The sequence below is a fragment of the Rhamphochromis longiceps genome, linkage group LG3 (genome assembly GCF_057381845.1).
Source record: "Rhamphochromis longiceps isolate RC_006_pf linkage group LG3, R_longiceps_female_GT1.1, whole genome shotgun sequence".
NCBI classification, from domain to species: Eukaryota; Metazoa; Chordata; class Actinopteri; order Cichliformes; family Cichlidae; genus Rhamphochromis; species Rhamphochromis longiceps.
Window position 1 is genome coordinate 61,724,575 of NC_140559.1, and position 23,514 is coordinate 61,748,088.

The following is a 23,514-nucleotide window of genomic DNA, read 5'->3' on the forward strand; positions in this document are numbered from 1 at the left end:
AGAAAAGTACACCACACAAAAATACTGCAAAAGGAAACGGTCGCCTTATATACATAGTGTATAAACTCAAAATGGAGGGTGCTCCACCTGGAGACTCTGTTGTCCTGCTGGGAGACTTCAATGCTCACGTGGGTAACGACAGCGAGACCTGGAGGGGCGTGATTGGGAGGAACGGCCTCCCTGATCTGAACCCGAGCGGTGCTTTGTTATTGGACTTCTGTGCTAATCACAGTTTGGCCATAACGAACACCCTGTTCGAACATAAGAGTGTCCATAAGTGCACGTGGCACCAGGACGCTCTAGGCCGTAGGTCGATGATCGATTTTGTAATCGTATCAGCAGACCTGCGACCACATGTTCTGGACACTCGGGTAAAGAGAGGGGCTGAGCTGTCAACTGATCACCACCTGGTGGTGAGTTGGATCAGGTGGCGGGGGAAGACGCTGGACAGACCTGGTGCACCTAAACGCGTAGTGAGGGTGTGCTGGGAATGTCTAGCAGAGGCCCCAGTCCGCGAGATCTTCAACGCACACCTCCGGCAGAGCTTCAATAGCATTCCGAGGGAGACCGGGGACATTGAGTCCGAATGGACCATGTTCAGCGTCTCCATTGCCGAAGCTGCTGCATTGAGCTGCGGCCGCAAGGTGGTTGGTGCCTGCCGTGGTGGTAATCCCCGAACCAAATGGTGGACACCAGAGGTGAAGGGAGCCACCAGGCTGAAGAAGGAGTCCTATCGGGCTTAGTTAGCCTGTGGGACTCCGGAGGCAGCCGACAGGTATCGACAGGCCAAGCGGAATGCGGCTCGGGCAGTGGCTGAAGCAAAAACTCGGGTGTGGGAGGAGTTCGGAGAGGCCATGGAAAAAGACTTTCGGACTGCCTCGAAGAGATTCTGGCAAACCGTCAGACGTCTCAGGAGGGGAAAGCGGTGCTCTACCTGCACTGTGTATAGTGCTGGCGGAGCGCTACTGACGTCGACTGAGAAAATTGTCAGGCGGTGGAAGGAATACTTCGAGGACCTCCTTAATCCCACTGACACGTCTTCCGAGGAGGAAGCAGAGTCTGGGGATGAAGGGAATGACCCGCCAATTTCCGGGGGCGAGGTCACTGAGGCAGTTAAACAACTCCTTGGTGACAGAGCCCCTGGTGTTGATGAGGTCCGCCCCGAGTTCCTGAAGGCTCTGGACGTTGTAGGGCTGTCCTGGTTGACACGCCTCTGCAATGTTGCGTGGAGATCAGGGGCAGTACCTGTGGACTGGCAGACCGGGGTGGTGGTCCCCATCTTTAAGAAAGGGGACCGGAGGGTGTGTTCCAACTACAGGGGGATCACACTCCTCAGCCTCCCTGGGAAAGTCTATGCCAGGGTGCTGGAAAGGAGAGTTCGTCCGTTAGTCGAACCTCGGATACAGGAGGAACAATGCGGTTTTCGTCCTGGTCGCGGAACACTGGACCAGCTCTTTATCCTCTCCAGGATACTTGAGGGTGCATGGGAGTTTGCCCAACCAGTCTACATGTGTTTTGTGGACTTGGAGAAGGCATTCGACCGTGTCCCTCGGGGTGTCCTGTGGGAGGTGTTGCGGGAATATGGGGTGTCTGGCCCATTGCTACGGGCCATTCGATCCCTATACAACCGTTGCAAGAGCTTGGTTCCCATTGCCGGCAATAAGTCGGACTCGTTCCCGGTGGGTGATGGGCTCCGCCAGGGCTGCCCTTTGTCTCCGGTTCTGTTCATAATTTTTATGGACAGGATTTCTAGGCGCAGCCAAGTGGCGGAGGGCTTTTGCTTTGGTGGCCTCAGAATCTCATCTCTGATTTTTGCAGATGATGTGGTTCTGTTGGCTTCATCAGGTGAGGGCCTCCAGCTCGCACTGGAACGGTTCGCAGCCGAGTGTGAAGCAGCGGGAATGAGGATCAGCACCTCCAAATCTGAGGCCATGGTTCTCAGCCGGAAAAGGGTGGAGTGCCCACTCCGGGTCGGGGATGAGTTCCTGCCCCAAGTGGAGGAGTTCAAGTATCTCAGGGTCTTGTTCGCGAGTGATGGGAGAAGGGAGCCGGAGATCGACAGACGGATTGGGGCTGCAGCTGCAGTAATGCGGACGCTGCACCGGTCCGTCGTGGTGAAGAGGGAGCTGAGTGTAAAAGCGAAGCTCTCAATTTACCGGTCGATCTACGTCCCTACCCTCACCTATGGCCACGAGCTGTGGGTAGTGACTGAAAGAACGAGATCGCGGATACAAGCGGCAGAAATGAGCTTCCTCCGAAGGGTGGCTGGCCTCTCCCTTAGAGATAGGGTGAGAAGTTCGGCCATCCGGGAGGGACTCAGAGTAGAGCAGCTGCTGCTCCACATCGAAAGGAGCCAGCTGAGGTGGTTCGGGCATCTGACAAGGATGCCCCCTGGGCGCCTCCTGGGTGAGGTGTTCCAGGCATGTCCCACCGGGAGGAGGCCCCGGGGCAGACCCAGGACACGCTGGAGAGATTATATCTCTCGGCTGGCCTGGGAACGCCTTGGTATTCCCCCGGATAAGCTGGAGGAGGTGGCTGGGGAGAGGGAGGTCTGGGCCTCTTTGCTTAGGCTGCTGCCCCCGCGACCCGGCCCCGGACGAAGCGGATGAGGATGGATGGATGGATGGATAAACTCAAAATGCACATTTCACTTCAAATTAAGATTAAGGCTTTGAACAGATCACATAGTTCAGTTCAACATATAAGACTTTAAGAATGCACAAGCATCTACTTAAAATCTATTTAATTTATCATCCATGATATTATTTTGTACAATTCCAATGTATTTTGTTCATCTCCCTTAAATAAACAGGCAGTCTTAAAGTATGAAATATTCATATACAAACACATATAAATGTGTGTACTGTCTCAGTGGCTGATAGTACCCCACAGGCCTCAGTGTGAGCTTGAAGACATTTATAATGTTTAAGTAGTTTAATGTGCAGGTGCTGACGATAAACACATTTTGAATGAAAGCCGGGGAACTTTGGTAGCACAGAAACAAGTGGCTATTCTTTGTGACTATATGGATCACTCACAATACCATTATTTCACACAAAGGCACCAAATTAATACTCAAAAAAGCTGCAGCAATACACACAAATATAAACTGTACTTGGTGACTGTTAAGTCTAATTGTTGAATGTTGCCATTGTGTTTCTTAAATTTGTACAGTCTTAGTTCAAGCAGTAGGATCAAAGCCATTCCTTTGATCCTGGCCACCTCTCCAACCACTCTGTGCTGGGGGAGGTTTTATTGTAGATACATCCTATCTGGAAGATCTGTTTCTGTTGATGTAAACTTCCTGGGTTTACGACCCTTTGGTCAGCAGGAGGTCTGACACACACACACACACACACACACACACACACACACACACACACACACACACACACACACACACACACACACACTTACAGAAGTTCACACATATACATAAATTGCTTTGTCTTAGAACAAAGGGGGCGTGGCTTTGTTCTGACGTGTTTTGTGTGAACTGTCTCCCAATAAAAGGTAGCAGGAGGTCAGATCTGTGGTCATTTTCGTGGTGGACACAGACGAGGCCTCCCTTGCACAAATAATCGATCGATCGACTGTCTTGTTTTCTTCATGATGAATAAGTCTCTAGAATTAGCGGGGCTTGTGGAAACACAGACCCAACAGTGACAACTTTGCTTTTAGCCTTTAACCCTTCTTGACTACTTTTGATGTGGCCTCTATATTTTACCTTTAAAAACAGTTCATCTTGCCAATCTGTTATTTTCTCATTTTGACCAACTGTATCAGCACAATTTATCTAAATTCAGACAAAATTTAAAATACACGTAGAAAGTGATATTTTGACTGTAAAAACCACACACATGTTTAACGAATCATCTTCATAACTTGAAATGCAAATAGAGATTGTACACTTTTAAAAATACGCACACGTTTTGCAAACAACAAAGTTATATGGTACTATTTACCAAAAAATGCAGCCAAGGCTCAGACGTTTTTCATATAATCATTTCAAACTATTTACAGAACAATCAGGTGTCAAACAATAGTTTGTGTCACTCTAACACATATGAGAACAGCACAGGGATAAACCTGCAGGTCTGACAGCAGGTGTGTCACTCAGCGTTTACACTGCAATCTGCCTTTGTTGGCTTTAAGGCAGCAACTGTGACGATCACTAGTAGAACTGACACACAAAACAAAACAACAGCTACACACTAAATACACAAGACAACAAACTAACTTGAGACCAAACACGGTAAACGTCACAAATCTCTCACGTATCAAAACTCTCTCTCTCTTTCGCTCACTCGCTCTCTCTTGCCGGTCACTCCTAAAACTTCCCCCTTTTGCTAAACAACCAAATGTCATGTTTCCATATCATTTTTGATTGGTCGACATGGTACATTTTCCCACCTATAGGGCTTTGGAGCGTGATGTCACGGGAGATGGGCCATGCCCCCTTCCGCCATGACAGTAGGCCAGCCAAAGGATACCATTTCAGCTATGGATCGTACGTGTTGTGTTGTCGGTTGCAACGTTAGATCACACGATCGTGAAGGCAAGAAGCTGGATAACGGGCTCTCTTTTCATCGTTTTCCGTCCTGGAGGCAACGTGAGGGATCCCATGTATCCGATATTACTAAACAAAGACGTCAGGCTTGGATTGCAGCGGTGAGACGAGCGGATATCGAGTTCTCTGCAATCCCCAGCTTTTTGTTGGTTTGCTCACGGCATTTTCTTTCCGGTGAGTTCTAAATTAATTCATATCACTCTTGAAAGGCTTTTAGTGTTATTTTCAACGTGCTGAGGTCATAGATAATGAGATAAAACATGCTAATGTGTGATGCTGCAGAACCACATCATGTCAACTGAGTAGCTTATGATTTGGCATTATTGCAGGCAAACCAGCATATGAAATGGATGTAACAAATCCAGACTGGGCACCAACACTGCACATGGGGCATGACGACATACCTGTATCAGACTCGGACCGGCACTCAAGGCGTACGCAACGGAAGCGAAAAAGAGCACCCATTGGAGGTAAACAACCCCCCCCCCCTAAAAACATACTAAATTGCTATCACTGTACACTAATCCGCACATAACTTCCAGATGAATCACACACCTGTCATTGGAATATTGGTGTACATTTACCTTATGTCTAATTTTATCTTACAGGCTTTCGTTATGCAGCTGCAGAGTCTGAAGGTGTGCCCCGTGCAGAAGTGATTGATGAAGATCTGACAGAAGTTGTGTGTCAGCACAACTTTCACATCATATTCATCTCAGCACAACTAAAACATGCTGACTGACCCCAGAGTTTCAAGTCCACATCCTGGACTCTCCAGGAAACCACACAGATGCTTCACTCCTGAATCCTGCAGCTTGTTGTTCCTGCTCAGGTCCAGCTGTCTCAGATGGGAGGGGTTGGACTTCAGTGCTGCTGCCAGATAATCACAGCTGATCTCTGACAAACCACAGCTCCTCAATCTGTATAAAGAATGAAAGATGTAAGTTTATTAGACAAAGTGTGAGCTTGAAATCATTCAGTGTTTCATCATCTGTTCAGAGCTGAAGAAGGTTCAGAATGTAGAAGTTTAGAAAATGGAAACTCCAAACAGCTGAAGCCAACAGGAAGCAGCTTCAAACAAACACAACAAGAGAAAAAACTCTGAATGTTTCACATTAAAGTCGTACATTTCTCATAAAAACAGGACAAAGACTTGAAAAAGTCGTGTTTTTCGTTCCAGGAACCACAAGGCTTCACTTTTAAAGGTGAAGTGTGAAAGAAATGGACATATTTGAAGTCCAACACCTTTTTCCAGTCACATTATTAAAGCAGACAAACTACAAGCTCATTTTCATTCCAACAAGTCATCTTCTGACCTGGACTAACAACACTGGTCTCTATGTGCAGCTGGCTGTGAGACCAGTGCTCAGGGAGCGTCTACAAAGTGCAACACTGAAAGAACATCACACACTCATTTGCTTCCATCATCCAACCTGAAGAGGAAACAGAGACGCCTCCCCTTCAAAGTAAATGCTGCTCCTTTTGGACACAGTATCAAAGAAAGTCTACAGTATAACATAGAAAAGACAGAACAAAGTTTTGGTTGTTGTTAAATTGTGCAGAAATGAAACTACACTAAGCTCAATTATGTGACAGACATTTCATCCCATGTCAGTTTGGCCTCATCCTGGGCCGGATTATCCAGCACACACTCTGACCACAGGCCCAGGGGCCACGCACAGCTGGGCTCCATCCAAGAGACAGGAAACAAACCAACACAATAATAAAAAGCACCATGTGATCTTCTTACATCTTCAAGACAAACATAGTAAAAACATGAGCATATTTGTTTCCTGATAAAATGATGTGACAGGTAGAACAGAGTAAAGTGGTGGTGTTACAGCCTTTCTCCCCTCTGCTGCCGAGGCTGTTAGTCTCTCCCAAACTCAGCTACAGGACTTCCAAATGAATGAAAGCAGCAGAAGTGGCTTTACAAATGAAAGAGGAAGAGGAGAAGAAGAGGAAGAGGATTAAAGTTGGTGAGGAAATGTTGAGCAGGATGAGCTGCTGGCTAATCTGGAGGCTGTAGCAGCAGCTCACAGTCACAGTGGGTTTCCACTCATGAAAAAGCTCTGGCTGCTTCATTTCTCATCTCATATCAGAGACTTTAATGCTTCACTGAAGCTGTACTGTGATGCTTCCATATCCCAGTGAGGCCTCCATAATGATTTCAGCTGTTCTGTACACACACTGTGTGCCCTGTATGGCTCAAAGTCTCTGCAGCCTGTTTTTATCTGCTATCATCAGATCTTCATCATCCTCATTCACATCCCTCACACACTCTACAGCCTCATCAGCACTGACTTCATCTTCACTGACTGATGGAGCACAACATGAACCTGTGGAGGCTGAAACACTGTCCTGTCAAACATCTCCCCGTCACCACTCCACTTCTGTCAGCCTTTAAATGAACCCTGCTCAAGTCTGTCACTTCTGTTTGGAGCCAAACGAGGTTAAAGATTGTGCCACTACATTCTTGTCTAGAAAATATTAAAAGTGTATTTGGTGACACACAAAAAAGGGTAAAAGTATAGTTTGGGTCCACACATGTCCAAACCCTGGTGTGTAGGCCTACTTAGTATTGAGAAAAGCCCACTAAAAGAACGCCCACCAGACCAAAGCAATGGTGTTGACTTGGTCAGCATTAACCCCGCCCCCTGACTTTGATGGGTGAAGCTGACAAATAAAATGTATTTATGAACAACGATGCAGGGCCAGGAGTAGCAACGTGAATTAAATAAATACATCATTAAATAATTCATTAAATGTGTCAGTAAAATAATTAAAATAGAAAACAAACCAACAAAATATGTAATTAACTAATTTGAATTGTACATAAATACTTAATGAATTATTTTAAATGAAATTAACTGATAATTAATTATCAATATATTTTTTTTAATTAATTATATACATTTTTAATTAATCACTGAAATAAATAATTCATTAGTGATGTATTTATTTAATACAACCATAAAATTATTGCTAGTTTAATCAAAATAAATTTAAGACATCAATATTAAAGGTTAAATTATGATAATGAATACATGCAACTATAACTGATGACGTAAGAATTTGGATTTTTTAAGCTAAAGCGAAGGTGCTGACTCACTTGGCATGTTAGGTTACGTTCACTCTGCAGGTCTTAATGCTCAATTCCGATTTTTTGATCAAATCCGATTTTTTTATCTGCTCGTTCACACTACAAATAAAATGCGACAGCAAACGCGCTCTAGTGTGAACGCTCAAAGCGGCCCGCATGCGCAAAAGAAGATGTCACACACAACGCGCTCTGTTTAGACCCAGAGCAAACAATATTGTTTGACAGATGGCCCTTAATATAAAGACTTCGGACTTTACGTTTCCCAATTTTTGCTTTAAGTTATTTTGTTATTTACATAATAATGTAAATAACCTAATAATGATCCTTATTGCTGTTTTAAAGGAGCGGTGCTTCAAAGGATAGCTGCAGATTTCTGTCAGAATCTGCAGATTATACAGTACAAATAAAAAGTTCACGTTTCTCCAACGCTGTCTTCCCAACAGTTTCACTGACATCTACACGGGATGGCCAGGAAGCGTTTGCGATGTCTTATCGGGCGCTGATAATTGGCGTCTGTCTTGTGTTGGTGACGTAAAAGACGGATTTAATGCGACTTGACCATTCAAACAGCAGTCGCTTTCTAAAACATCGAATATGTATCGGATTCAGTACCACATACGAAAGTGACCCAGATCGGATTTGAAAATATCGGATTTACGCCGTTCACACTGTCATAGCATGATCGGATATGGGTCGCATAGGGTCAAAAAAATCGGATTTGATGCGCTTTCGCCTGCAGTGTGAACGTAGCCTTACTCTCAAATCCTCCCTAATAACAAGAACATAATTACACTTTAGCCACAAGAGGGCAGCAGCATTAAGTCGCATGTATATAAAGGTACAGTGATTATATTACAGTGATTTTGACAAAAACAAAACAGAGGTTCATGGCAGTGTGTTTTTCATAACATACCAACCAAATTAAATAATAAAAACTTTATAACTTACAGAGCTTTTTTAGAGGCTTTGACCACTGGCAGCAGCCTCAGAAGAGCCTCCTCTGAAGCAAAGTATTTCTTCAGGTCAAACACATCCAGATCTTTTTCTGATGACAGTAAGATGAAGACCAGAGCTGACCACTGAGCAGGAGACAGTTTATCTGTGGAGAGACGTCCTGATCTCAGGGACTTTTGGATCTCCTCCAGTAGAGAACGATCATTCAGTTCATTCAGACAGTGGAACAGATTGATGCTTTTCTCTGCAGACAGATTCTCACTGAGCTTCTCCTTGATGTACTGAACTGCTTCTTGATTGCTCTTTGAGCTACTTCCTGTTTGTGTCATGAGGCCTTGCAAACGAGTTTGATTAGTCTTCAGACCCAAGAGAAAACGAAGGAACAAGTCCAGGTGTCCATTGGGGCTCTGTAAGGCCTTGTCCACAGCACACTGGTAGAAGTATTTCTCTGTCTGAGAGCTTGTTTGTTGTTTTTCCAGCTGATTGAGTCCAGAGTTGATGAAGGTCAGGTGGACATGAAGAGCAGCCAGAAACTCCTGAACACTGAGATGAACAAAGCAGAACACCTTGTTCTGGTACAGTTGTTTCTCCTCTTTAAAGATCTGTGTGAACACTCCTGAGTACACTGAGGCTGCTCTGATATCGATGCCACACTCTGTCAGGTCTGGTTCATAGAAGATCAGGTTTCCTTTCTGCAGCTGATCAAAAGCCAGTTTTCCCAGTGACTCAATCATCTTCCTGCTCTCTGGACTCCAGTGTGGATCTGTCTCAGCTCCTCCATCATATTTGACCTTCTTCACTTTGGCCTGAACCACCAGGAAGTGGATGTACATCTCAGTCAGGGTGTTGGGCAGCTCTCCTCCCTCTCTGGTTTCCAGCACATCCTCCAGAACTGTAGCAGTGATCCAGCAGAAGACTGGGATGTGACACATGATGTGGAGGCTTCGAGCTTTCTTGATGTGGGAGATGATCCTGCTGGCCTGCTCCTCATCTCTGAATCTCTTCCTGAAGTACTCCTCCTTCTGTGGGTCAGTGAACCCTCTGACCTCTGTCACCATGTCGACACACTGAGGAGGGATCTGATTGGCTGCTGCAGGTCGTGTTGTTATCCAAAGGCGAGCAGAAGGGAACAGGTTCCCTCTGATGAGGTTTGTCAGCAGCTCATCCAATGAGGTGGACTTTCTGGTTTCTGTCAGGATTTTAGTTTTCTTGAAGTCCAAATTAAGTCGACACTCATCCAGACCATCAAGTATGAACACAACCTGGAAGTCTTCAAGCCTGCAGATTCCTGATTCGTTAGTTTGATTAAAGAAGTGATGAACAAGTTCCACCAAGCTGAACTTTTCCTCTTTCAGCACATTCAGCTCTCTGAAAGTGAATGGAAATATGAACTGGATGTCCTGGTTGGCTTTGTCTTCAGCCCAGTCCAGGCTGTATTTCTGTGTTAAGACTGTTTTCCCAATGCCAGCCACTCCCTTTGTCAGCACTGTTCTGATTGGTTCGTCTCTTCCTGGTGAGGCTTTAAAGATGTCTTCTTGTCTGATTGTTGTTTCTGGTCTGTCTGGTTTCCTGGATGCTGTTTCAATCTGTCTGACCTCATGTTCCTCATTGACCTCTGCAGTCCCTCCCTCTGTGATGTAGAGCTCTGTGTAGATCTGATTCAGGAGGGTTGGGCTTCCTGCTTTAGCGATGCCCTCAAACACACACTGGAACTTCTTCTTCAGTTGGGCTTTAAGTTCTCGTTTACAGAGTGGAGCAAATATTTCTGAAGGTAAGAAATTCAGAAAAAAATATTATATAATAAATATCATAGCCTTTCAGTACCCTGAAAGGATGAATGTCTATTGGTCCATTTCTTGAGCTATTAGGAAAGATCAATATTCAGTCTTTAGAGAAATTCTCTTACTGCTCTGCAGATGGTCAGCCATCTCATGCTGCTTAAGTCTCCTCAAGAAGTGGAGTGTGATCTTCAGAAATGCTTCTCTGCAGCTCTTTCTTTCATCTTCATCCTCTCCTTCAAACATCTCCTCATCCTCCATCTGGCTCTTTAAAGTTTCTGGGTGATCTGGACTCAGAAGCTTCTGGATCTTCTTCAGCTCGTTCTTCACAAACATGGTGATGTTGTCCTCCAGCCGCTGGAAAAGAAGACTATATGAATTACCCAGTGGTAAATGGACTGGTTCTTATATAGCTCTCTTTGATACTCTGTGCACACAAAGCATTTTATACAACATGCCTCATTCAACCAAGCACATTGTTCTATGCTTAAATACTTTCTTTCACACTCTGATGGATGCATCAGAGGGCAGCTTGGGTTTAGTACGTTACCCAGTACATTTGCCAGCCAGGGTTTGATTCACAAACCTAACTAGTAGCTGACCTGCTCCCCTCCTGAGCTACAGTCACCCCAATCTGACTGAAATCATGGAGCCCAAACTCTGATTTATGTTGGACACACTGACAATCCTCTGGTCCACAAAGTGCAGCATAGAGGTGACTGAAAAGAACAAATGTAAACGTAGTACTACAAACCATAACCACAGAGTCCAGGTGTGTTTGATGCTGCTGTGCAGACTGACCAGTGGAAACCTCTGCTCTCTGCTGGTCCACTCTGTGGAGGAGTAATGTATAATTAGCTCATGTTATGTCTGTCCACACACAGACACAAGCTAAAGGTCCATGAAGTGATGTTTGGATGGGTTCAGTCAATCAGATGACTGTCATGGTGGAGCTTTGCTAGTCCTGCTGATCCCACTGAGAATTAACAACTCAGTTTCCAGATGTCTGTAGTTTTCTGCTCAGTTTCTTTAGTCCCAACAGCTCTTACCATCTCCTGCATAAAGCTTTCCCTCCATGCTCAGATGCCCTGGAACAAGGTGCTCTCTTTATATCAGTGACTGGTTTAAAGGGACAACTTGCAGTGCTCGCCAAACTTTGTGTCAGCAAAAGTAGTTCTAATGTTTCTTACATTTTTACATTTTTACACACACAAATCAATGAACGCAAAAACATGAACTTTCCAGATATTTTGTTTCACAATGTTACAAAACTCAGTTCACAACTACACAGTCTGATTTACAAGTACAAAATATTTATGACCACAGTTTGAGCCGATGTATGTCCCGAGTCTGTGGACTCAGTAGTTTTGTTTTGATTGTTATTGTCTTTTGTTACAATTTCATTCTGATTAAGATTTTCTAGTTCTGAGGTTTTGGTTTCTGTGTTCCCTCTGTACTGTGTTAGTATTGTGTCTCTGTGTTCACTTCCTGTTTTATTTTGACAGTGCCATGTCCTATGTTAGTGTGTCTACTTTTGCTTCCCCTTGTCTGGTTATGTCCAATGAATCCTGCTGTGTCTCCCTTTTCTCATTCCCTGATGGCTCTTTTGTGTATATGAGCCCTTTGTTTTCTCCTGCTTGTTGCTGGTTCGTCTGTGTTGTCTCCCCGTGTCTCCGTTTAAGGTTTCAGGTTAGTTTTTTAGTTTTTCAGTAGAGGTTATCTTAGCTTCTGCACAGGCCATCTCCACTGCACTTCACCGTTTCAATAAAGCTCACTCACTTCACAGCAGTGTCGGCATCTTGGGTCCTTTATTAAATTCAACATGGCTCGCCCCGCTAGCCGTGACATAAGATGTGAAAACAATATCCAAAAAACATGAAGGACAAACAGGAAATAGTTTTAAGGTGCAGGGCCAACAAACTGAGTCTAGCCATGAACTCAGAGTTGATTGAATTAGCATTTTGAATTGGCTGATCTGAGTTACTTCAATCAAGTCTATGTTCACTTTGAGTTAAGATTATACGTGATTAATGTAAAAGAAAAAAGCCGTCATCAGCAACTGATTCTGATTTAGTAGGTTTTCAAATCTAAACGGTACCCATCGCTAGCTGGCTGTAGTTAACTCTTTACTTAAAAAGCATCCCTAGACCCAGCTGTCTTAGCTAATTATAGGCCGATCTCCAACCTGACAATCCTTGAAAGAGTAGTTGGGGGGCGACAATCAGAGGGGCAGTGTGATGATCTTAGGTTACGAACTACTGCAGTCAAGTCATTAAGGGAGACGGGATCAAACTGCTCTAAGACAGCTGAGCACACAGGAGAAAGACTCGGATCTGAGGCAGCAGTCGGCGAGACAAGAGCCCTAATAGATAGAAGCTTGTTGTTAAAAAACGCTAAAAAGAGTGACGCTGAAAAACTAGTTCATGCATTTATTACTTCCAGGCTGGACGACTGTAATTCATTATTATCAGGATGTCCTAAAAACTCCCTGAAAAGCCTTCAGCTGATCCAAAATGCTGCAGCAAGAGTCCTGACAGGGACTAGAAAGAGAGAGCAGATTTCTCCTGTTTTGGCTTCCCTTCAGTGACTTCCTGTTAAATCCAGAATTCAAAATCCTGCTCCTCACATACAAGCAGTGTTGGGACTAACGCGTTATTAACTCATTCACTGCCATTGACATCTATAGCCGTCAATGGCAGTGCATGAGTCAATGGGTTTAACTCATTCACTGCCAATGGCTGGCAGTGAATGAGTTAAGTAACGCGTTACAGTAACTACGTTATTATTGTGGTAACGAGCACGGTAACTAGTTATTATGCCAAAATCAGGAACACGTTAGTCGTTACTGAGATTTAGATAGGGTCGTTACTCGTTACTTCGTGTGGTGGCTATCGCGGAGCTTCCACAGATTCAGTAACATTAGCAAGTGGTGGAGGCCAGCAGGTGGATGAAGGAAAGGGGACGCAGAAGGAAAAGAGACCCGAGGCGGCTGCCGCCGGTCCAAGTGTGAACTGAACTTCAGGTAAGAAGTTATGACCTGCAGTCTCTCTGGGTCAGATATGAACCAAGTTTAGGTGGAGTTTATTTTCGTTATTCTGACTTTTTCCGTACTGCGTGCTAGCTAGCATGACGGAGTTTCTATACAGCTGGGTGGTGCTATGAAGTTAATGATGTTGAACTTTATTTTGTTCATAAGTTATTAGAGTTGCCAACCGTCCCGTCTGGTATTCAGAGAAAATATTACGCGTTTCTTATTGAGGTGAAAAGGATCAGTTTGTCCCGGACTTCAGCTACAATGAAAAAGGCACAAAGCTGGAGTTATTCTGTGTCTTTGCTGCACAGCTGCCTCTTCTTCTCTCATTCTCCCCCCTCCCTCTCCCGTTTCTACTTCAATCATGAAAACTGATCAATGATCAGCTGATCGGCTCTCTTGTTTGTTTATCGCTCACTTTGCGCCAGAAAGAGGAAACCAGCGGATGTCGCGGTAAACAACAGCAGCACTTTTAAGCTTGATCAGCTGTTGTTAGAATTTATTTAATATTAATTTCTAGTATCAGCTGATGTTTGATGGAGCCACAGCTGTAAAGCTGCTGGTCATGATATCGGTTTGGTTATGTGGTGAGAGGGAAACATGAAGATGAAACCAGGAGATGTCCTTACTGGATCATCAGAGCTGAACAGGTGATGGAGAAACAGGTTTACCTTTTAGGTGACATGAATGAGTTGAAGGGAAGTTATGAACTGTTTCTGAGAGACAAATAACACCAGGATCCTTTTTTAGGTAGCTGACAGCTGGTAACTGTGCAGGTGCGGATCTAGCAAAGTGTTGCCAGGGGGGCATGTAGGGCATTAACAGGGAGAGGTGGGCACAAGGAAATACTTTTCTTTCTTATTCTCATTTAAAATGTCTAGCTTTTAAAAAATAATTATCTGAATCTTACAACAAACGATTGATAGATTGATGCATATATACCATCAAAACAGTGTACATCACTGTCACAACAGCGTTTGTTTTCATTCAAAGGCTTTATGTTTTTCCTATAATGGTGGGCCGGTCTCTAGTCAAAATGCCCGGACCAATTTTCTGTCCCAGTCCAGCCCTGTATGCAGCTCATCTGCAGTCTGGTGTTACCTACATCTTCCTATTCAGAAGGCAGAATTTCCAAGTTCTGAGTACAATCAAAGCACCACGACTGCAGTTTTTGTGTTGGATGTAAAAGGCGCACATGACGCTGTGACGTAGGCTAGAATCATGGCAGCAGTCAATGACGGTCCAGGCGTGGGATTTCTCTCGTGGAAATATGCACATTATCTTTTCCTTTCTATTGGTAGGTGGCACAGTGCACTGTGGCAAGTAAGCAAGCTAGAAGACTGGCAAAGTTATGGAAGCAACACATTAACAAGAGAATTCTGAGTAAAACCAAAGTTACTTTCCCTAGTAACTAGTTACTTTGAAAGTAACGAGTAACTTGAAGTAACTGAGTTACTTTTGAGAGAAGTAACTAGTAATGTAATTAAGTTACTATTTTAAAGTAACTTACCCAACACTGCATACAAGGTCTTAAATAATCAGGCCCCATCTTATCTTAATGCTGCACCACAACACCTGATCTCTGGTTTCCTCACCTCTTCAATCCCACTTTAATACTTGACTAAACTCATTTTCCTGTTTAGGTGTTGAGGCAAAGCCGTCCATCTACAATGCAGGCAACAGCAAACGGAGCTATTTTTGATTCCCTTTGAGTTTTTTCTACTTTTGTGCTACAAAATGTTCAAGCTGATTAAATTCATTAGAATAAAAGTTCAGATAATTTTCTCATATTAATGTTGGAGGTAGAAATTCAGGGAACTTTGCACAAAAACTGGCAGAAATTTCCTTCAAAGATGCAGTTTTTACTTTAATACTGTGAGTACATTTCAGAGCCTGGACTCTTTTACCTTTACTTGAGTAAAGAAGTTGAATCAGTATTTCAGCTTTAAGAGGGTATTTTAACACAAACATCAGTCCTTCTACTTCAGTATGTTTGACACTTTGTTTACGCCTAAATTAACTTTACTGTTAACGAGTTTTCATGTTTCTGTAATCCACCAGTGTGCTCATGCTTTTTTAATTGAAAACATATTTTTAAAGATCAAATATAATTATGTTTGTTATTTGTGGATTTTAAATGTCCTTGACAGAGACAGATGATGATCATTATCCTGCACTGTGGTCTCAGGTTTGGTCGAGCTAGCACAAAGAATGGCTATGTTGAACTTCCTCCTGGGATCTACACTAAGAAGTGAGTCCAACATTAGCAGGGTCTCTTTCCTTTATCTGATTCACTTTAGCATTCACAGTCACGTGAAGCTTGTTATTAACTCGATAAGTCAACCCAGGCTTTCAGCTGAGCGCTCACATGAAACACATGGTGTTGGCAGCATCTGATCAATCATATTCATGGAGACGTGTATCAGCAACAGAGCAGCTGAGTTTGCAGAAGGAAGTCAAACTAAACCACAGGAACAATATGAGGAGATTACACACATAATAAAATACTAGCAGCAACACAGCTGCTGCAGACAAATCAGTCGTGTGATCGTGTGTGAGAGGAGAAGGACTGTAAAGGAGTTTGGTGTTAAAAGCTCTGTATGAATGTGGGAGACTTTGAAGGGCTTTAAAAAGGCCAATATAAAATAAAAGGCAGCAAAATTGCTGAGTGTGAAAGTCACCAGACTTATCAGAGCTCTGTGATTAAGACCTGTAAGAACACCTGTTTGTACTTGTTGGCATTATATCAAACACACACGTATATTAAGCCTTTGTTTGAACTCTGGTTGAATTTGTTACTTTCAGACTGTGAAACATCACAGAGGCTGCAGCTGCAGATCTTTTATTCACCTGGAAATTTACTTTAAATGTTAGATGGAAAATGTATTGCTCAGTTTAACCAAAGTAAGAACAAGAATCCATAAACCTTCATAAAGACAAACATCTCCCAGAACATTGAGCTGCTGAAGTGTCACTGAAGGGAAAAACTATTTGTCCTCCTCCATCCAGCAACACCTGAAACACCTGAGTGGAAGCTCCTCCCTACACTGTGTTTGAAGCAAAGCACAAAGGAGACACCTGCTGGAGCAGCTGGAGTCCTACAGACACTCAGCCTCTTCACTACACAAACACCTCCTACAACATCCACTCTTTCCACTCTGACTGCTGTGTTTGTGGAAACACTCCAACACACACCGCTTCACATACCAACATAGAAATGTGTGAAAAAGAGCTGAGCTGATATTAAACATGAGGATTTATTCAAAAATACAGAGTCAGGAACAACATCTAGACACACATTACCTCTCAGCAGCAGAAGAACATCCTTTAAAGTTTATAAAAGCATCCTTCGACTCGTTGCTCTTTAAGGAAACACAGCTGGGTTCAGGTCCAGGAGATTCTGGCCTCTTATTGATCCTAAGAGAAAAACAATAAATGTAACAGCTTCATGAGACAGGAAGGAAAAACTGGAAATATTAAATTAAAGACATGATGAACAATCTCATAAAAATAATGTACTTACTCTTTGTCACATAACAGTCTTTTGTTAAAGTTTACAATAACACCCTTGCTTAGTCTTTGCTCTGTACTGCAGTACTTGCACTGGTTTCACTGGACAAGTCTGCATGTGAATCTACAACTGATCTGACATTGTGGCACAAACACAGTAAACAAACACTACGAGCACCTTGTTTCATGTGCAGTGGCTTTCTTCTCATTCTGTTACTGAACACTGTATGAAAAGCCTCTCACTGCCAGCATCCTTCCAGCCCCACGACAACAAGACCAACTCACATCTTCACAACACCAAGAATTTTTCCCCTTTCCTTTGGAGAAACTGAGAAGCCAATAGGATTGTAGCTCAAACTTGCCCACAGTCCTGCTTCATCACTGCTCACTCCTACCTGTGTTGGTGCTGAGTGGACAGTCATAGCCTGCTGCTAGCATGAATGCTAAACGTACTGCTGTGGATGATCAGCAGAAAAACATGTGGTCAGTTTGACTGTTTGCTGTATTTAAAGTCTTTTTCTCAGTTCGTCTGTATTCAAAGTGCATTCGGGGCTTTAGCTGACAGCTCTTTGTGCTAACAAACTAAACTCTCTTAGTTTAAGCCAACAGACCAAACACAAAGCCTGCTGCTGCCTCCATGGGTTAGCTTGTGTGACTGGTGTTTACACCAATGAAATCTAAATCACACTACAGGGAGTGCAGAATTATTAGGCAAATGAGTATTTTGTCCACATCATCCTCTTCATGCATGTTGTCTTACTCCAAGCTGTATAGGCTCGAAAGCCTACTACCAATTAAGCATATTAGGTGATGTGCATCTCTGTAATGAGAAGGGGTGTGGTCTAATGACATCAACACCCTATATCAGGTGTGCATAATTATTAGGCAACGTCCTTTCCTTTGGCAAAATGGGTCAAAAGAAGGACTTGACAGGCTCAGAAAAGTCAAAAATAGTGAGATATCTTGCAGAGGGATGCAGCAGTCTCAAAATTGCAAAGCTTCTGAAGCGTGATCATCGAACAATCAAGCGTTTCATTCAAAATAGTCAACAGGGTCGCAAGAAGCGTGTGGAAAAACCAAGGTGCAAAATAACTGCCCATGAACTGAGAAAAGTCAAGCATGCAGCTGCCAAGATGCCACTTGCCACCAGTTTGGCCATATTTCAGAGCTGCAACATCACTGGAGTGCCCAAAAGCACAAGGTGTGCAATACTCAGAGACATGGCCAAGGTAAGAAAGGCTGAAAGACGACCACCACTGAACAAGACACACAAGCTGAAACGTCAAGACTGGGCCAAGAAATATCTCAAGACTGGTTTTTCTAAGGTTTTATGGACTGATGAAATGAGAGTGAGTCTTGATGGGCCAGATGGATGGGCCCGTGGCTGGATTGGTAAAGGGCAGAGAGCTCCAGTCCGACTCAGACGCCAGCAAGGTGGAGGTGGAGTACTGGTTTGGGCTGGTATCATCAAAGATGAGCTTGTGGGGCCTTTTCGGGTTGAGGATGGAGTCAAGCTCAACTCCCAGTCCTACTGCCAGTTTCTGGAAAACACCTTCTTCAAGCAGTGGTACAGGAAGAAGTCTGCATCCTTCAAGAAAAACATGATTTTCATGCAGGACAATGCTCCATCACACGCGTCCAAGTACTCCACAGCGTGGCTGGCAAGAAAGGGTATAAAAGAAGAAAAACTAATGACATGGCCACCTTGTTCACCTGATCTGAACCCCATTGAGAACCTGTGGTCCATCATCAAATGTGAGATTTACAAGGAGGGAAAACAGTACACCTCTCTGAACAGTGTCTGGGAGGCTGTGGTTGCTGCTGCACGCAATGTTGATGGTGAACAGATCAAAACACCGACAGAATCCATGGATGGCAGGCTTTTGAGTGTCCTTGCAAAGAAACGTGGCTATATTGGTCGCTGATTTGTTTTTGTTTTGTTTTTGAATGTCAGAAATGTATATTTGTGAATGTGGAGATGTTATATTGGTTTCACTGGTAAAAATAAATAATTGAAATGTGTATATATTTGTTTTTTGTTAAGTTGCCTAATAATTATGCACAGTAATAGTCACCTGCACACACAGATATCCCCCTAAAATAGCTCAAACTAAAAACAAACTAAAAACTACTTCCAAAAACATTCAGCTTTGACATTAATGAGTTTTTTGGGTTCATTGAGAACATGGTTGTTGTTCAATAATAACATTATTCCTCAAAAATACAACTTGCCTAATAATTCTGCACTCCCTGTAATGTGTCCTCCAAGGTGTTTGGTGGGAGCACTGAGTGAAACATAAGAGCTCTGGTAAAATAACAAACAGGGCTGTGAGAGCAACTGAAGTGATAAAAATACTGTTTAAAGATAAAAAACACTTTGATGTTCTCTCGTCACCTAACAAAGTCCAAACCCTGTGAACTATTTTAGCTTTAATAACTGTGGATTCAGGTATCCTGAACCCATCTTTGGACATTTGTAATTAAATATTTTAAAACTCCATCAGAGACTCCTGATGTGGCTGTTTGGAGAAGGAAAAGAGGGACAAAGTGGAGCGTTGAGCTGAGGCTTCATTCACTGCAAACCTACAGTTATGTTTCCTTATTTCTGCTGTTTGCATGTTCACAGCTGAAATAAAGCTGCCTCTTTGACTTCATCCTGTTGTGTTTGGGTCCAATCCTGCCTGCCACACAGCGCTACAGGACAAAGTCTAATATTTTTATCTTTTTAATGAATCTTTGGTCATATTTATCCAGGAAAACACAAACATGTAAAGGAGTCATCACAGTTCTCTGACCTCGTTGGTCCAGGTTCAGCACTGAAGTCTGGAGGGTTTCTTTGTTTGGACCAGTCACTCCTCACAGACGGACAGCTGGATCCTGCAGACTGTGACCTCTGACCTCTGCAGACACAAACATGTTTTATTCAATGATCAATTCTCTGATAAAGTGATTGAAGCAGCTGTGATCACACAGACTGCAGATAATGCAGCTGTTTCCTGTCAGTAACAGTCCTCTTAGATTAGAGTTCAGCTTTTTACAGGAAAACAAATGTCCCTGAATGCAACAGTGAGACACAGTCTGCCTGTGTGGCTGTGATAGCTGCCGTTAGGAGCGCTCATGTGTTTGCAGTTAGACGAGGAGATGTTACCATCATGGACACGTTAACAAATCCTGCAGCATCACGTGGCACAAACACTTTGTGTTCCTGTCATCTGCAAGCAACAGGAAGTTCATTAATAAAGGCGGGATGGAGACGCGACTGTGATGGTTCTCCTTCATCCAGCTGTTACACACATCTGGGCTCACAGGACGAGCCTTTGTCTAATACAGCAGCTGCTCTCTGAACACTTTTCTGAAGAGGAGCTGCACAAACCTTTGTTTGCTTTCTAGAGCAGCGTATCAAAGTCAAACTACCCACTGCTAGCAGCTGTTTCTATCATAGTTTAGGATCCAGATGTGTGAGGTCTAGATTTACACCTCTGATTAAAATACATAGTTAAAAACAGCCAATGGAGTCCAAATGTGTCTTAAACCAGATAAACTGACAGTTACAGCTGAGCCTGTGTGTCCTTGGAGACACTGCTCTGCTACAGAGATGCATTTTAGAAACCAGGAAACAGAAAAATCATTTAAATCAGAGAGTTCTTGTTACTAACAGCTCACCTCTCTGCAGCAGAGACTTTGAAATTAATGAAGTCATCTTTAGACGCGTCACTCTTACAGGACACAGAGCTGGGTGGAGGTCCAGGCTGGTTCCTGTGAATAATGATGGAGCAGTGATGTGAGTGCTGAGCTGTGACATGGAGAAGAGTCATGGACAGTTAGAGATGGTCATCTCACCTCTGAGCTTTGGTCTGGCTCTCATGTTCCCCACACAGAGTGCTTTTAGAGGGAGGGACTCCCTCCTCTCTGTCCTCACACTGATCCATGCTGCTCAATTCACATCAGCTCACACACACTTTCTACCTTCACCTGCAGAGGAAACACAAATCAGCCCAGCGACACACTGACTGACCCACTCATGATGATTAATTCAGACACGTTTTAATCCCCAAAAGTTGATTCTGTTCATCTGGATGTTTTCAGTGGGAGAAACGTTTCATGACTCATCCAGGTGACTCCTTCAGTCTCAGCTGACTGCAGGTTTCCAACCTTATAAACAGGACATTTGCACAATGGCTGGGAGGTCATGACCATTGATCAACAACCACTGATCAATGGCCATGAGTCCCATTCACAGAGAGTTGGGGAATGTCTGCAATCACAGCATTACCTAACCCTTACCTGGATGATTGAGCATCCAGACACTTTTTAATATTTTACTAATTTCTGAAGCTTTTTACCAACTTTGTTCAAATTGGTCTGCTGTCATTTTATTGTTGACAAAAAGAGATTTTGAGTTTGAGTGTTGACGTTTCCATGTGGGACTGTTGCTGCAACACCAGGATGTTACTACAGAATACACTTTATATTGTGAGCACTTGGATGTTAGTCCAGTGGTCCTAAACTGACACACCTGCACCTGGATTCATTCTGACCAGATTTTAACCCAACAGTGTTTCATACTTAATACATCAGACACAAACTCTGCAGCTGTCATTGTGTGCAGTGTGTGTGCGCAGTGTGTGTGCAGTGTGTGTGCAGTGTGTGTGCAGTGTGTGTGCAGCGGGTCACTGTGTCCTATGAGTGTTATACTACAATAAACAGAGCCTGACCGCGGGCATAAAGAGGGCAAAAACCCACTTATGCTCTAAAGATGAAGTTCTGTTTCTCTTCAAATGAGCCTCAGAGCATGTGGAGGGTCATTGAACGCATCACAGATTACCTCAAGAACAACAGGCTGAAGAACATAAAAACAAACGCAGAGTTTCTGTCTGACGGTTTGAACATGAAACAGGAATTATTGAACAAAAACGGCCAGTTTACTAATTTATGATCAATCATCAACGCATTCACCTACAATACACGAATGAACATCACCAGTTAAACTGAAAATAACCTGCATACAAATACGACAGCAGACTATAGCGAACGAGCAGAGAAATGCATTTTATAGATGAAGTGTTGGCAGCGACTCTTAGGACAGCCCTGTCTCACTGTCAGCAGTTAAACAACATCCACACACTGGAAGCCCGTTTGCGTCACTAAAAAAAAGAAGGATCCAGAACTCGAAATTTCGACTTATTTTCTCGTAATTTCGACTTATTAACTTGGAATTTTGAAAAAACGAACTCAAAATTAAGAGTTAGTGCTGTCAATCAGTCATTTACGTGAATGACGTAATTTCCTTGTTACCCGGAAGCTGAAGCCCTCAGCTACAAATGCTACAGCTAAGATACCAGAATTACAGCCAGTCATAAATGCACAAGTCGCTGATTATTGTCTGTGTGGCTTCACAAATGATGAAATCCTTCTGTTATTAGCTGAATCACATGGCGTTAATATCAGCTAACGTACTCTCGAAAGCGCCGGTTTGTTGCGATGCGGGTTTGAGTGCGCATTGTAGCTGGATTACTGATTGGCAGAACTAACTCCACATTTCGAGCTACTTTCCTCAAAATTTTCGAGTTATAAGTCGAAATTTCGAGAATGGATCCTTTTTTGTGGCGGAAACGGGCTTCCGTAACAGACTGATGGAGGCAGGAGAAGCTGCCTACAGTCATCAGTCAGTGGATCCACAGTAACATCGACTCTGAGTTCAGCTGCTGATCATCAACTGTTTCTGTCTCGTTCCCAGACTCTGATCTCACATAAAACGAAGCAGATTTATGCTGAAACTAAGCTGCACACAGCTGATGTCAGCCAGGAAAACAGTACAGACTGCTAACGTTACCTTAACTTCGAGACGATCAACTGCGCCACAACATTCACGAAAGCGAAAGTAAAAGCGACGGAAGGAAACGCCCAGAGAGGCGTTTGAGGGACGGTCAGAGTCAGGAACCTCAGAAACGCATCAGGCTGGAGTTTAATTCTGTTTCCATCTTTAGAAACATCTGGAAATAGTTATAAAAACGCTGCGTAATAAAGAAAAACAGTGTAGATTAGTTTGAGTTGTGTTTATCTGAGCTGTGTCTTTAATCTGAAGTTCATTTTGTGGAGGAGCAGCAAGACTTTCAGTGTTACTCTCAGAGAAAGCCTCCCAAATGTCTGTTGTCTTAATAGTGGAATTATCTGGAAAATGAACCAGTTCTTATGAGCTGCTTTTCTGTATGAGCAGGCAAAGCATTTTATACAGCGTGCTTCATTCACACAAGCACTTCTTTTTCTAACAATGACACTATGATGGATGCATCGGAGAGCAAGTCGGGGTTCCACATCTTGCCCAAGGATACCGTGGCGTGCAGACTGGAGCAGCCAGGGATCAAACCTCCAACCTTCCAGTTAGTAATTCTACCTGCTGAGCTACAGTCTGTACTTCCTGAACAACACACCCTCCTTTTGTTTCTTTATTTCCAGTAGCAACCAGGACCATAATGAACCCTGACTCCAACAGACACTCAGGAGCCACCTGCCCAGTAAGTCACCCGCTAACTGCAACTATCAGAGCCCTGACCTTCTGCAGAGACGA

At 43.5% G+C, this 23,514-nt stretch overlaps 2 protein-coding genes across 2 annotated transcripts; both read right to left on the minus strand.

Moving 5' to 3' along the window:
- Positions 1-8,617: 8,617 nt before the first annotated feature.
- On the minus strand, positions 8,618-10,829 carry LOC146675619 (protein NLRC3-like). The gene is made up of 2 exons (XM_085400677.1): positions 10,534-10,829; positions 8,618-10,392 (listed from the first exon to the last, which is right to left on the minus strand). Exons 1-2 carry the CDS (start codon positions 10,739-10,741, stop codon positions 8,618-8,620), a joined length of 1,983 nt encoding a protein of 660 aa, XP_085256803.1. The 5' UTR covers positions 10,742-10,829.
- Positions 10,830-15,560: 4,731 nt separating this feature from the next.
- On the minus strand, positions 15,561-23,124 carry LOC146675620 (uncharacterized). The gene is made up of 5 exons (XM_085400656.1): positions 22,780-23,124; positions 20,787-20,918; positions 20,610-20,702; positions 19,742-19,846; positions 15,561-16,853 (listed from the first exon to the last, which is right to left on the minus strand). Exons 2-5 carry the CDS (start codon positions 20,873-20,875, stop codon positions 16,736-16,738), a joined length of 405 nt encoding a protein of 134 aa, XP_085256782.1. The 5' UTR covers positions 20,876-20,918; positions 22,780-23,124; the 3' UTR covers positions 15,561-16,735.
- Between the last annotated feature and the right edge of the window lie 390 nt (positions 23,125-23,514).